Here is a 14,232-nt window from a genome sequence, read left to right as displayed (position 1 = left end):
TAGGAATCCCGTCTTGGTCTGTCCCCGATACCCAATAACTCAACTTTGCTATCATGATTTTGCAACTATGACTTCTCAGAACCGGGACGAGGGCAATGGCGAAGATACAGCTCAACTCGAGGCCGAGATAGCAGATTTGGAAGCCCGCCTCAAATCGGCCAAAGAGCGCTTGTCACGGCCATCACCAACATCATCGCCGCCGCCATCTGCAGCAAACAACAGCGATAACATCCTTACCAGATCCCCGTCGCCCCCAACCTCATCCCACCATTTCCTCCTCTTGCTCTCCGACTCGGCCCTTCCGCTGGGCTCCTTCGCCTTCAGCTCGGGTCTGGAATCCTACCTGGCCCACCAGCGCTCTTCCGCGCGCAAAGCCGGCCACCAACCACGGCCGTCTTTCACGGCCGACTTCCTCCCCTTATCCCTTTCCTCCTACGCCTCCACCACTCTCCCCTTCGTCCTGGCCGCCCACCGTGACCCCACCGCCGTCGCTGACCTGGACGACCAGCTCGACGCCGCCGTCATCTGCACCGTGGGTCGTCGAGCCAGCATCGCGCAAGGCCGGGCTTTGCTGGGCATTTGGGAGCGCAGCTTCGTGCCATCTTCTTCCGCGTCGTCTGCCGGTGCCGCCACCGCTACAGGAGCAGCGGAAGAGGTACTAAAGCCGTTCAGTGCCCTTCTCCGCTCCGCCGGCTCTTCTACATCTACATCTTCCTCTTCAGCAGCAACAAGCACCCCAACAGATCCGCAACTCCCGCCCCCGTGTCCGCGCACCTCGGCCCCTTGTTCGGCGCCGTGTGCGCCCTGCTGGGCCTGACGCTGCCGCAGACGGCGTACGTGTTCCTGCTGAGCCACGCCAAGGCCCTCGTGTCGGCCGCCGTGCGCGCGAGCCTCTTCGGGCCCTACCAGGCGCAGCGCGTGCTGGCGTCGCCCGAGACGCAGGCGCTCGTCGCGGCCTTCGTGGCCCGCGAGTGGGACACGCCGCCCGAGGATGCGGGGCAGAGAGTGCCCGTCATGGACCTCTGGATCGGGCGGCACGAGATGCTGTACTCGCGCATCTTTAATAGCTAGGCCGAGTCGGTACGGCGATGGGCTATATAGATTCCAGATAGAGACGGCTTTGGTGCAGTGACTGGTACTTTGGATTAACGCTTGGATGAAGCTATGGAACAATATAGTTGGATGCCATGCATGAATAAGACACCGAGTTCGATATGTGTAGAAGTTGCCGTGATATGCAAATTTAGGTTATGACTCGACAGAAAAGGAGAGACACCGGTATTAGAAATGAGCATTCGCAATTGGACGCGAGCTATTCGTTTTCAGGGGCCCGCTTGATATGAGACCATAATAGGATCTAATACCATGTTCTTTTCCTCATGGATATCAAGGCTTGAATATACACATGCTGTCTTGAGCATATTATTTATGCGGTATAATACAATCAATGCTTCGCTACTCGTCATCTTCATCATCGCTACCGTACGCCACCAATGGGCCGGCTGATGCTTTTGGTTTCGCCTTTGGCGCCGCCGCGACCTTGGCACCCTGTAACGCGGCTAACGTACTGCTGGAGAAGATTCCGTCTTCTTCCTCCTGCCTTGTAGGAGGAGCAGGTAATGCCGCCATGCCTCCGCCATGACCCCCGTCTTGTTGTTGTTGCTGTGGTTGGCCGCCCATCTCGAGCATGAGCTGCTGTTGCTGGTCTTCCAACTCGAAGCCTCGCCTCCCTATCGGATTCACCGCCTGCGCGCCTCTGGCAAAATGTATATCGTCGGGGGCCTCGTATCCTTCCAGACTGTACGAGCTCTCGATCTTCCTCCGCTTCCGCGCCTCCGGATCGCGCCCTTCGAGCTCCGCAACGAACTCGGCAGGGAGCGCCCGTCGGATGGCCTCGGCAGCCTGCTCTTCGGTGCGCCGGGCCTCGCGGGCCTGGGCCATGGGGTTGGGGTCGGCCGTGGCCCAGCGGACGTTGAGGATCTCGTTGTGGTCGAGGGACTGGTGGGCCATGGCCTCCTTGGCGAACTGGGCGTTGGCCTCGTTGACGTATGTGATGAACCCCACACCCCTGGTGTTGAGAACGCGCACACGCTCGACGGGGCCCCATTCGGCAAAGTGCCGTGCCACCACCTCCTCGATGTCGTCGGTGACGTGGATGCGGCCGGCGTAGATGGTGCGGTTCTGGCGCATGAAGCTGCCCACGCCGCCCATGTCGTCGCGGTAGTCGGAGAACTTGTCGCGGCCGAAGCAGTCGACGTTGGGATTGAACAAGTCGTGGACGCCGGGGAGGCGGTGCAGGTACTCGCAGTCCTGGCCCTTGGGGCAGATGCCGCGCGCGAAGAAGAGGCAGAAGTAGGAGCCCGGGTGCTTGTCGGCCTGGGTGTAGCCGCTGTCGCGGGCGATGTTGCAGCGGCCCTTGGCGGGCGTCTTGGACAGGTACTTGTCCTCGCGGTCGCCGCCGGACCATTTGTTGTACCAGATGTTGAAGATGGTGCCCGTCTGGGGCGGCGGCTCCGACGTGATGAAGTCCGGGTCGACCTGCGCGCGCGCCGGCCGCTTCTTGCGGACGACCTTTTTCATTTTCTTGGGCGCCGGCGCGGCGACCTCTGTCGACTGCGCGACGAGCGCTTGGTCGTTGTCGTCTTCGGCCATGATGCGTGTATGTATGTGTTGTTTTGGTTTGTCGATGATGCGAAAAGTGAAGAGCCCAGAAACGAGGCTGATAGAGAGGCTGCGATAAACTTTTGGATGGTCCGTGTAACACGACCGCCTGTAAATTTGGGGCGCTACAGCAGTAACCTCTTCGCGGTTAGCACTGTTTGCTTCGTATGACGGTGCTACGAGATCCAGGCAGTCCACTATCAATAGCCCCCATTCGTACCGATTACCATGCAGCTATCAGGGGCTTCGGGCTTCTAATCACACAGCGACCAACTGGAACATTTGTGCTCTGACCCAAATGGCGCCATGTTTAAGTACATGAAGCTTGGCTTTTGCACCTTGGAAGCTCTACCAAAACTAACGAAGCTGGAGATGTGCTCATCAGAAACTTGGGCATCTTATGCATTAGTAGGACCGCAATACCAGGCACTTCCTCGACGTGTTCGTAGACACCTACCTAAAGTAGCATGCAGCATACGATTTCGGGTATCGGTACATCTTCCAGCGGCCTTACCCCAGCTTTTGACCCCGGGCCTTAGCATTTCTAGCGCTCATCGACTTGCTCAACAAGCTACGGCTACGGGCAAAGCTCCCGCCTGGAACCCCGCTGTGTGGATCTTACCTCGGTCGACTTGGACCTTGTACGACACGTTTGGGGTCATGTCGCAGTCAGCCGGGGCAAAGCGCCGAGGCGATTGCCTTTCCCTTTAAATCACTGGAGGTCGGATGGACTGAAACTAGCAGTTGTCAACTTCAATCCAACCATTTGCGCCCTACACGAAAGGGTTCTGAATTGTCTGTCCCCTTTTACGCAAGCGTTCGTCGTTGTAGTGTCATCATGTCGGCTAAGATTCCAGCTCTCGTAGGTCGCCATCCTCAGCCCCCTCCCATTCGACAGATGAACAACAGCGATAGACTAACGATGCACCCGCCAGGTCGTGGATCGCGTGAGCGACAAGGCCAAGCAAGCTTTGGATCTTGTTGCCAAGTTCGTTGAGGAGGAGTGCATTCCCGCCGACCCAGTCCTCGAAGCCCAGATTGGTTCTGGCGAGTCAAGATGGGACCACCACCCTCCCATTGTGGACGAATTGAAGGCAAAGGCCCGGAAGCTCGGACTGTGGAACATGTTCCTCCCCAAGGGCCATTACAAGGAGTCTCCCGGATACACCAACCTGGAATACGGGCTCATGGCAGAATGGCTGGGCAAGTCGCGAGTGGCTTCGGAAGCTGTCAACTGTGCAGCACCTGACACTGGCAATATGGAAGTGCTGGCCAAGTACGGCAACGAGGCACAAAAGGCTAAATGGCTGAAGCCTTTGATGGAAGGAGAGATTCGCTCGGCCTTCCTCATGACTGAACCAGATGTTGCTTCTTCCGATGCTACGAACATTCAGCTGAGCATGAAGAGGGAGGGTAACGAATACGTCCTGAACGGCTCAGTAAGTCTTATTGTATACTGAAACTAAAGCCAACCCGAGACTAATCATGTTCTCACAGAAATGGTGGTCAAGTGGAGCTGGCGACCCTCGATGCAGTGTTTACATTGTCATGGGCAAGTCGGATGCGACCAACAAGGACCCCTACCAACAGCAATCGGTTATTCTCGTGCCTGCCAACACATCCGGTATCACCATTCACAGGATGCTGTCCGTCTATGGCTACGATGATGCGCCGCATGGGCATGGTCACATTAGCTTCAAGAACGTCAGGGTACCCGCCAGCAACATGGTGCTTGGCGAGGGCAGGGGCTTCGAGATCATCCAAGGGCGTCTGGGACCCGGTCGCATTCACCATGCCATGCGCACCATTGGAGCTGCGGAGCGCGCCCTCGAGTGGATGTTGATGAGGATCAACGACCCCAGCAAGACACCCTTCAAGAAGCAACTGAGGGAGCACGGGGTGATTCTGGAGTGGGTCGCCAAATCCAGGATCGAAATCGACGCAGCGCGCTTGATCGTGTTGAATGCCGCGGTCAAGATGGATGACCTTGGTCCTAAAGCGACTCTGAAGGAGATTGCCGAGGCCAAGGTGCTTGTGCCGCAGACCGCGCTGACCGTGATCGATCGCGCAGTCCAGGCCTTTGGCGGAGCAGGTGTCAGTCAGGATACGCCTCTGGCCAACATGTGGGCGCAGATCCGAACTCTGAGACTGGCAGACGGTCCGGATGAGGTGCATCTCCAGCAGCTGGGGCGAAACGAGAACAAGCGGGGCAAGGAGGTGACACAGAAGATCGTAGGGCAGAAGCAGAAGACGGAGCAGCTGTTGAAACAGCATAGCGTGAAGAGGTACGAGCCGGGCATGAACATCAAGGCGCGGATGTAGGCGTGTTTCGGTAGATAGCGCCTATTAAATTGAGTGTCTTATACTCCCGATCGAAGTACCATTTCACGCGTGCAGATGGAGGACCGTTTACAAAGGGCAGTCCTTGTCCGGGGGGTTGCCGTTCCAACGCGGCGACACGCGGGGATGGGCTGTGTGATCTGGCCACCCCGGCAGCCGGACGTGACTCATAGGGGCATGCGGCGTTGCGTATAGGGTTTTGGAGGATCGGAATGTTGCGGCGTTGGTAGGACGACATGAAGGCCACAGTCGTCGGATGTCCCTGTCCAAAAGTGGGTGGATCTGGAATCCCTGTTTGCCTTATTGTCCCGGGCCCAGTTCCTGCTCGATGGGATATGACGGGATGCCGTGTAGCCCTGCACATGTGTGAAGGGGGCGGCGGTACGTACCAGCGTTGCCCCGTACGACTTATGTAGCCCACCACTATTTACATCCCCTTCATCTCGAAAAGTTGGAAGAGCAAGAGCTTTTCTCTGCAAGTGCTTAATGGATAGCATCATCGGCCAATTTGCAAGGGAAGGTGTCCACTCTTGCTGCAGCACTTTTATTTACCTCCCGCAACGGAACAAAAGACTCGGCGCTGCTCTTCCAATCATCTGCATTTCCCTCTACCAAAACAAGCAACTTCAAAAACCAACAGCTTCAGGCCATTTCACTTACATCTGCATCTGCAAACACTCTCGCACACACACCTATAAAGCTCAGTGCCATCCCGCCAACAGGAAAAAACACCTTGCCATCCATCGCATCTGCATCTCGAACAAGACCACCGCGCAACCCACCCCGCGCGCACTTCCACTCTCGCAGTCAACCGTCGCACACCTTGTCGCACTTGGACACCACCATCAATCGGCGATACCCATTACCACCCCAGAGAATCAACATCTCCAATGCAAGCCACAATGTCGTCCAACGTCCTCTCTCCCAAGGATACCAACAACCACATCCGGGCAACCCCCACTACGGGTGGCGCCAAGCCCGATGTTAAGAGCATGGAGTATCACCGCCAGGTGTTGCAGAACAAGATGGAGGAGGAGAAGTAAGTTCACACATGCCCACCCCCCATAGCCCCCTTCCAATCAATGCCGTTTCGCCCAAGACCGTTTCCACTATGTCGCGATATCACTCCCCCCACCCCCGCGCAAGTCATCAATCCGCCCTAGGACGAACTCACATCGTGGACACCCCACTAACATTGCGCGACTCCAGGAACAAGAAGACCTATGTCTCCCCTTCGGACAACATCATGAGCCCTTGCACAGCCAAGCTCAATGCCCTGCGGAACAAGCAGGTCGGCAAGTAAGGAAACCCTGTTGTCCTGTCGCCGACCCATAACAACGAACGATGCTAACCAACCTTTCAACAGGGCCAAGCCCAAGTCTCTCTTCGCACAGGCTTCTGCCCGCAAGCTCTCCGACGAGAACGTCCTGGGTGCTAGCAGCCCCTCGTCCTCTCGCTAGAAGAAATCCCACCGTCGCCGAGCCCTCCAACTACACTCTCTTTCGCTGACGGTCTTGCGAACGTGGAGAAGTAGTGAGGGATCGGCTGCCAACTTTTCTTTCTTCTATTGGGCTTCTGCGACTTGGTTTCTCCCCGCGGAATAGGGTTGGCAGGAGTTTTCCCGCAGGACTTGCGATGAGGCGTCTTTTCTCTCCTTTGTTTGCCTTCTGATTTCTATGATGACGACTATTACGATGCACAACAGGGGCAGGGGCCAAATAGAGCTTCCCCCGACCCTTACTTCTTGTACTTGTATTCTAGGGTAGTCGGAGGACCACAGAGATCACCGAATATCTGGCGTTTAGGGGCGATGATTCTTGCACACCAGGTATAGGTTACATATACCTACTTCGGCAGGATAGCCATGTTATGAACTGAACCGAGATGATACCATCATAAAATGCTCCCACCTTTGCTCGTCTGTTTCTTAATGTTGGTGAAATTGTGCGCTCTTGCTAGATATCTACAACCGACAGACGCTGCCACGCGACTACGCCTTGTAGCCGCTCACAATGTAGACGACATCCTCATCAGCCACCAGGTGTCCCAATCCCACGCGTTGCGGGACATGCCTGGCGCTCGCTCCCCATACCAGGGCATATTTATACGACTCTTTGAGCGTGCGATGGATGCGGTCGCAAACGTCCTCTATCGTGCTGTCTTTGCGCACAATTAGAGCCTCGCTGAAGTCCGGATCGTCGCCCTTGCGCTTGGTGTAGATGCGGATGAGGGCGAGCTCCTTCCAGCAGCGGTCCACGACGTCCTGAATCCCGAGATCGTCCTCGCAACTCATGACGACGGTGTGGGGCTCGCGGGCGAGCTTGTCGAGGAAGTCGAGCGAGACGCTGTCGATCTTGTTGTAGACGTACAGGCACTTGATGTACTTGCGGTGGTCCTTCATGATGACGTCGATGAGGTCGTCGACCGTGGCCTCGTCGTCGCGGATCAGCACCTCGCAGTTCAGCATCTTGTAGTCCTTCAGGATGTTGTACACCATCTTCTCGTCGAGGTTCTTGGGCGTCGCCTGGAAGTTGATCTTCATACCGCCGGCTTTCTTCGGCTTAAGGTAGATGTTCCTGGTGGCGAGAAACGGTGACCCCCTTTTGTTAGTATCTTCGGCGATTCGGGCTGTTTTATTTCTAGGGAAAAGGGGCAATCCGGATAAAAGACGTACGGCGGTTCACGGTTTAGGCGGATGCCCACCGCTTCTAGCTCGGCTTCCAGCAGCGCTCTCTGTTCCGCCTTCTTGGTCGCGTCCAGTACCATCAAGATGAGATCGCTCGTCTTGGCCGCTGAGATGACCTGTCGTCCACGACCCTTGCCTTCGGCGGCACCCTCGATGATACCCGGCAGATCGAGCAGTTGGATCTCGGCGCCGCCGTACTCGAGTACACCCGGAATCGCCGTCAGCGTTGTGAAGGCGTACGACGCCACCTCGGACCGCGTCTTCGTAACTTTGGATAAGAATGTCGACTTGCCTACCGAGGGGAAGCCGACCAGCGCTATTCGGGCGTCGCCACTTTTGCTCACGTCGAAGCCGGCGCCGCCTCCGCCGCCGGCACCTGGACCCGGCTCGAGGAGCTGTGCACGAAGTCGCGCGAGCTTTCTGTCGGATATTTCTGCGTCAGACTAGGTCCACTTATACCAGGCCATCATGTCCTCTTTCATCGGTTATGCGAGAGCATTGTTACCCTTTCAATAGACCAAGATGATATTCTAGTACAAGTCGTCAATATCGGGTTCGTTCGTGGCAAGTGGGTGGTCGCATTCACCTGTGGCCTTATTCTCTAGAACCTCGAGTTAGCAAATTTGTACAACCGTAGAATTGCTTGAGGAAAGCTTACTCTGTGTCCTCCTCATCTCATCCTCGATCCTGGGCGCGCCGTATTAGTTTGTATCTTCAGCGCGGGGTAGATTCCCTCGTCTTACTCCTTGATCTTCTCCGTGATGTTCACCATCTTGGCGGCTTGGCGACAGCAGTCGCAAAAACACTTCAATGAACAAAGCCTTAAAAAGAAAGGTAGAAAGAAAGTCCCCAGACACAATTTGCTATCACTTTGTCGCAACGTCGAGCTTCGTTTTCGCAAACGAGCAGGATGATGGATGACGGGCAGAATTGGACGTGGGGCAACCAGGAACAATTTCACCGCTTTCCGAATGCAGCCATGCATGTGGTTATGCTCTTAATTATGCCAATACGGCACTTCCTACCTGACTAACTCATACTGCACATGAGGCTTTTTCAACCTATACCCATGTATACTTTCGTAATTAATTCTTACTCCGTTGCTCTATAGGTACCTAGGTTATTATGTGTAGAATGTGAGTGGTGCTTTGATGTTGTCGTTGCCGTACCAGGAAGCAGCAGCAGCAACAACAACAACAACAACAACAACATGGCATCCTGCTACAACCATGCATATGAACTGGTATAAGGCCCAATGAGGAAGGTGCGCCGTAAGACCAGGCATATGCATGTTACGAGGAATCCGGACGAACCACCCCATGCAAGTGCATACATCTATCATTAAGCGAGACAAACAACAGCCTCGCCTAGGTATTCCAATTGCAAAAACAGGAAACATTGCTTGCAGAATCTGGCTACTTGATCCAAGCAAGTAAGTCTTGGACAAACAAAACCGACTCTTAGCATGCTGAAAGCCAAGGTGATATGCTAAATTATTTGTGCAGCAAAGGCGGTATAACTCGATTGGTCCGAAGACAGAATCGCTTCGCAGCGCCCTTCTCATCCTCGGATACGATGCCGTCTTCCACGGGTACGAGGGTATGACGCGGGTCCCCATGACACATCAAGCTTGGGTCAAGTTGATGAGGCGCAAGTTCGACGACACGTCCAGCCCTGACCACACCATCGCACGCGCCGACTTCGAAGCCATCATTGGCGACTGCGAAGCGGTGACGGACATGCCCTGTGTCAATTTCGCCCGCAAGCTCGTCGAAGCCTTTTCCGAAGCCAAGGTCATCGAACGATACAGAGGCGGCTTCCACAACTGGGGCGAGGTCCTGGTTTTGCGCCGAACTTTACTGGCTTCAGCGCAGCGGCGAATATAACTTCGGGCGGTTCTGGAACGGCGACTCCCGCGCAACAGCAAAGTGGCGCCATCGCGAACATGTGGCCACGGTCAAGGGAAGCGTCCCGCCGGGTTAGTTACTCGAGTGGAAAGTCCAAGACGGCTGGGAGCCTCTCTGCGAATTTCTGGGAAAGAGGGTACCCACGGGGACTTTCCGTTGGGTAATAACCCAAAGGGCTTCGACATGCGAGTAGGCAGATTGCTGGGGGCCCGTCTACGGCGAGCAGACAGAAACATGTTGGTCACTGCTATATCTGCTGCCGCAATGCTATTCGCAGGCATTAGGGTAGCCAGATGGTTCGGGCCCATCCATGCTTAAAGGCGGAATCGCCATAAGTTATCAGCGATGATGGTACAGCTGCGGTCAGGTATTCTCATGACAACTGCTCGCCAACGGAGTATCTGACCGCAGTTGTGAATAACCGAATTGCCTTCGATATATGATCCGGTCCACCGAGGCAGCGGAGTATTGCTTAGGCGGTATCTCAGGTGGTTAAAGAGGCCGCCGAGCCGAGTCGTTCCTCGGTTGCCCTATTGATGGGCGAAAAGCAGGCTTTGGAAACCCTCCGGTAGCGGGAACATGCACGAGTATGAAGCAACTATATCCTATATCTAGATTGCTGGATAAATGGTCGTCGGGCGATGTCGCACATACGGAGCAATTCTGGGATGGGCTTCTAAGCCCAATAGCGGGAAGATTAGATGCGACGCACTACCTAAAGCCGGTGTCGGAGCTGGGGGTTAGCACCCCCAAAGACTTTTATTTCCAAGATGTCGGTACAGTACGTGTGCAGAAAGGTTAGGCCCCCCTCCACTGTTGCCCGAAAAGTCAAATACTAGTCGGAAAATCCATGCCTACTCAAGCTCAAGTTTTGATTTTATCGACGATGAACTGGCTTAGAGTATACGATAAAAGGCATAAATCCTTTCGGCTAACCTTTGACTTTCGGAAAACAGTGGAGGGGGGGCCTAACCTTTCTGCACACGTACTGTATGCCTCCGCGGGATGCTGTCGCCCGCCAAGGAAGAGTGGGAGGCGAGCCGGCAGCGGAGGGAATTGTCGAAGTTATGAGGTTGATCACCTGCGAACGCTTACCCGACGATTTGCCATGTTGATTTGGTTCCTGAAACTCGGGCTCGACGAATCAGAAGCCGGTGATAAGACTCTGGCTACCGGGCAGGGATGCCCTGAACGGCATTCGACGCTAGGAAGCCCGCGACAGCTCCAAAGCCCACGGCAACCCACGCTAGAGCTGAGATTTGCGCGAGCTCAGCTCGAGGCAACTCCGTCATAGTTGCCGAACTAAGACGTTCTAAATCCGAGGGTCGAAGTCCTAGCAGAGACGCAGATCCGCCCACCGTTTTGAATTCAGATGGCCTCTGCAAGGTAATCTGTCACCATGCATCCGCCACCCAAAGCAGACAAGTGAGCTTACATCGATCTACAGTAACCGCCTGGCTAAATTCCCATATGGTGATAAATCGTGATTCATAATGTACGTCGTAGCCGCGCATGCCCGGCCGCCTTCCAGATAAGCATGCGTCCTGACGCAACACCATGACTGATGATTATCCCTGATGGACAGGTTGACCCCCAAGAGGCGCTCTGGCAGCCCTGGTTGGTGAGAGAAAACAGGCAGTCGCCAGTTGACCCCCAATGCGCCATCATCGGCCTGCCCGGCCAATGGACGGCGGCAAGGGTTGAAGTTAAGACGAGAAAACCCCAGAGCATATACCCCATCTATTGCCTGGTACCCGCTTGATCCACGACTCTGGGGCTGCTGGAATTTTATCCCCAAAAGTAGTTTTCGTGAGCTGGGTCAGCCATGTGGGAAGGCATGGGAAAGCGCGGAAGATGTCGGTCGCCGCAGTCGGACTCAGCATTGCGGTCGCCCTTCACATAAGAGTACCTATACTGCGTAGTATAACCCCCATAGGAAGCCAGCAGGCCTTCCTTACTTAAAGCGCCCTGATCCCACTTCAAATAGGTTCCCTTCATCTTATTCTCTCCCCAAGCTCAAACCTAGACAAATCTCGGTGAACCAAGTGACACCAACACTGCTTGCTATCTTGTTCATCCACTCGTCACCTCACCATCACCCACGTACAGCTTCCCTGTCTTAAGAGGCCATCATGTCTCACCTGCCCTCCGAGCCCGAGTTCGAGCAGGCTTACAAGGGTGAGTCCAACCAGACAATCACGGGTGTGTATATGTATTCTGACACGGACATGAAGAGCTTGCGAGCAGTCTCGAGAACAGCTCTCTCTTCCAGAAAAACCCCGAGTACAAGACTGCGCTGAAGGTTGTGTCGATCCCGGAGCGTGTGATCCAATTCCGTGTCGTTTGGGAAGACGACAATGGAGTTCTGCAAGTCAACAGGGGCTACCGCGTCCAGTACAATTCAGCGCTGGGTCCCTATAAGGGCGGTCTGCGGTTCCACCCCACGGTGAACCTGTCCATGTAAGTGTGATGTTGAGTACATCGGATGCAGAGCCAGGAGGTTACTAACGCCGTCCCGTACAGCCTCAAGTTCCTTGGGTTCGAGCAGATCTTCAAGAATGCCCTGACGGGCTTGAACATGGGCGGCGGCAAGGGAGGTGCCGATTTTGATCCCAAGGGCAAGAGCGACAACGAGATTCGCCGGTTCTGCGATTCTTTCATGCGGGAGCTGTGCAAGCACATCGGTGCTGAGACCGATGTTCCCGCTGGCGATATTGGGGTGGGTGGTCGAGAAGTCGGCTACCTGTTTGGAACCTACAAGAGGCAGCAGAACAAGTGGGAGGGTATGATCACCGGAAAGGGTGGCAACTGGGGCGGCAGCAAGATCCGGCCCGAAGCTACAGGCTACGGCTTGGTGTACTACGTGGAGCAGATGCTGAAGTATGCTGGCAAGGGCGACTTCTCGGGAAAGAGAGTGGCCATTTCCGGATCCGGCAACGTCGCGCAGTACGCCGCACTCAAGTGCATCGAGCTCGGCGCCACCGTCGTGTCGCTCTCGGACTCGCAGGGCGCCCTCATCGCCGAGGGCGAGGCAGGCTTCAAGCCCGAGGACGTCGAGGCCATCGCCAACGTCAAGCTGGCCCGCAAGCCGCTGACGACGTTTGAGCACAAGGGCACCTTCAAGTACATCGAGGGCGCGCGACCCTGGGTCCATGTCGGCAAGGTCGACGTGGCCCTGCCCTCTGCCACCCAGAACGAGGTGAGCGAGGACGAGGCCAAGACGCTCGTGTCCAACGGCTGCCTGTTCATCGCCGAAGGATCCAACATGGGTTGCACTCAGGAGGCGATCGATGTGTTTGAAGCGGCGAGGAGGGAGAAAGGGGGCGAGGCCATCTGGTACGCCCCAGGTAAGGCATCCAACTGCGGCGGAGTGGCAGTGTCCGGTCTGGAGATGGCTCAGAACAGCCAGGTAAGTGTTGGTCCCTGACTACTACAAGTTGTGCATGTATTGTGAAACTGACCGTTTACCTTTTTCTAGCTTATAAGCTGGACTCGCGAAGAGGTTGACGAGCGTCTCAAGCTCATTATGAAGGAGGCATTCGATAACGGCATCAACACGGCGAAAGAATTTGTCGAGGCGAAGGAGGGTGAGCTTCCCAGCTTGGTGGCAGGCAGCAACATTGCTGGGTTTGTCAAGGTCGCACAGGCGATGCACGACCAGGGCGACTGGTGGGAGTCCATGTAAGTCGGAATATACACGGAGGATATCATTGGGCGTATCGGGGCGCAGGGAGGAGGGAAAAAAAGGAGCCTTCGTTGCCCATTCAAGGCAAGCAAAGCCAAAACGAGGCAAGAAGGCTATGAATGATGTATGTCATTAGTTACTACGAGAACAGGTGCAGTGAATAGGCAGATACCCTCTTTCCAAACGGCTATGACTTTGGAGGGCTCCCCGTTCGGACCGTGGTGACATCGGTCGAGGCGTATATAACGACAGGAAGGATCACGCCACGCCACTTTGTGTTTCCAGTAGGTACGAAGTTCAGCTTTGCTATTCCAGCGTCGATCTTTCCATGTGATCTTACATGTCTACTGCGACGGAAACAGGACCGGACTACGGTAAAAGCCGATGGGTCAGCCACAATATACCTACTCTCTCGCTGGTGACTCGAAGGAATGGTATGATTTACTTGGGGTCCAAATGTTCCAGTGAGATAAGCCCCGATCAGCTTGTCTGGCACGGGCTCCCAACTGGCTCTCAGACACCGTCTCCTAGACCAATCGGTATGAGATGAGGTTAGTCGTTGGCGGAGGTGGCAGTGCTCACATACGAGATAATCTATATTTCTCCGATCATGACGATGATGACGGTATTGGGGTTCATGCGGTTACACCGAATCATCGCCCTCCCCATGATAATTAACCAATGGAAGAAAACCACGCCGGCATGCAAGCACTATTGGCATGCAAACGATACTGCCTGCAGCTCGGGTTCTTCGGCGGAGGCGGCGGTGGGCAAAACTGCATACTGCATGTCACCCACGGAGGATAACTCCGACAACACGATACCCAGACCAACTACTCCGGAACTAGAGGGTACACAATAAGCATTCTATGAGCACCTCACTCACATACACGTCCATTGGAGCATTTCTGCAGCCCATCCCATCCTTCCCGGCAGCTTTGGGCCGGGCATAT

General features: G+C 55.3%; 7 protein-coding genes across 7 annotated transcripts; 5 read left to right on the top strand and 2 right to left on the bottom strand.

Moving 5' to 3' along the window:
* Positions 1 to 67: 67 nt before the first annotated feature.
* PG986_001021 (urease accessory protein UreF-like) lies at positions 68 to 1,071 on the top strand (the record flags this gene model as incomplete). Its single annotated transcript, XM_066837243.1, is given in 2 exon segments — positions 68 to 655; positions 673 to 1,071. The coding sequence occupies 2 exon segments, from the start codon at positions 68 to 70 to the stop codon at positions 1,069 to 1,071; spliced, it is 987 nt and encodes a 328-aa protein (XP_066706136.1).
* Positions 1,072 to 1,455: 384 nt separating this feature from the next.
* Positions 1,456 to 2,652, bottom strand: PG986_001020 (uncharacterized protein; the record flags this gene model as incomplete). The annotated part of the gene is made up of 1 exon (XM_066837242.1): positions 1,456 to 2,652. One exon carries the CDS (start codon positions 2,650 to 2,652, stop codon positions 1,456 to 1,458), a length of 1,197 nt encoding a protein of 398 aa, XP_066706135.1.
* Positions 2,653 to 3,499: 847 nt separating this feature from the next.
* PG986_001019 (acyl- dehydrogenase family member 11 protein) lies at positions 3,500 to 4,983 on the top strand (the record flags this gene model as incomplete). The annotated part of the gene is made up of 3 exons (XM_066837241.1): positions 3,500 to 3,523; positions 3,597 to 4,100; positions 4,159 to 4,983. 3 exons carry the CDS (start codon positions 3,500 to 3,502, stop codon positions 4,981 to 4,983), a joined length of 1,353 nt encoding a protein of 450 aa, XP_066706134.1.
* A 920-nt stretch (positions 4,984 to 5,903) lies between these two features.
* Positions 5,904 to 6,461, top strand: PG986_001018 (BNS1; the record flags this gene model as incomplete). Its single annotated transcript, XM_066837240.1, has 3 exons — positions 5,904 to 6,040; positions 6,211 to 6,300; positions 6,368 to 6,461. The coding sequence occupies 3 exons, from the start codon at positions 5,904 to 5,906 to the stop codon at positions 6,459 to 6,461; spliced, it is 321 nt and encodes a 106-aa protein (XP_066706133.1).
* Positions 6,462 to 6,991: 530 nt separating this feature from the next.
* PG986_001017 (Ribosome-interacting GTPase 2) lies at positions 6,992 to 8,500 on the bottom strand (the record flags this gene model as incomplete). The annotated part of the gene is made up of 5 exons (XM_066837239.1): positions 8,431 to 8,500; positions 8,346 to 8,374; positions 8,225 to 8,288; positions 7,676 to 8,107; positions 6,992 to 7,577 (listed from the first exon to the last, which is right to left on the bottom strand). The coding sequence occupies exons 1-5, from the start codon at positions 8,457 to 8,459 to the stop codon at positions 6,992 to 6,994; spliced, it is 1,140 nt and encodes a 379-aa protein (XP_066706132.1). The 5' UTR covers positions 8,460 to 8,500.
* Positions 8,501 to 8,897: 397 nt separating this feature from the next.
* On the top strand, positions 8,898 to 9,573 carry PG986_001016 (uncharacterized protein; the record flags this gene model as incomplete). Its single annotated transcript, XM_066837238.1, has 2 exons — positions 8,898 to 8,930; positions 9,193 to 9,573. The coding sequence occupies 2 exons, from the start codon at positions 8,898 to 8,900 to the stop codon at positions 9,571 to 9,573; spliced, it is 414 nt and encodes a 137-aa protein (XP_066706131.1).
* A 2,153-nt stretch (positions 9,574 to 11,726) lies between these two features.
* PG986_001015 (uncharacterized protein) lies at positions 11,727 to 13,273 on the top strand (the record flags this gene model as incomplete). The annotated part of the gene is made up of 4 exons (XM_066837237.1): positions 11,727 to 11,772; positions 11,829 to 12,054; positions 12,118 to 13,003; positions 13,073 to 13,273. Coding segments are annotated over 4 exons (1,359 nt in total), but the record flags the coding sequence as incomplete, so codon positions are not given.
* Between the last annotated feature and the right edge of the window lie 959 nt (positions 13,274 to 14,232).

The sequence above is a fragment of the Apiospora aurea genome (genome assembly GCF_038362705.1).
Source record: "Apiospora aurea strain CBS 24483 chromosome Unknown utg000001l_segment0_segment0, whole genome shotgun sequence".
Lineage (NCBI taxonomy): Eukaryota > Fungi > Ascomycota > Sordariomycetes > Amphisphaeriales > Apiosporaceae > Apiospora > Apiospora aurea.
The sequence above is the reverse complement of the archived record's forward strand: the minus strand, read 5'-3'. Positions and strand labels throughout refer to the sequence as shown.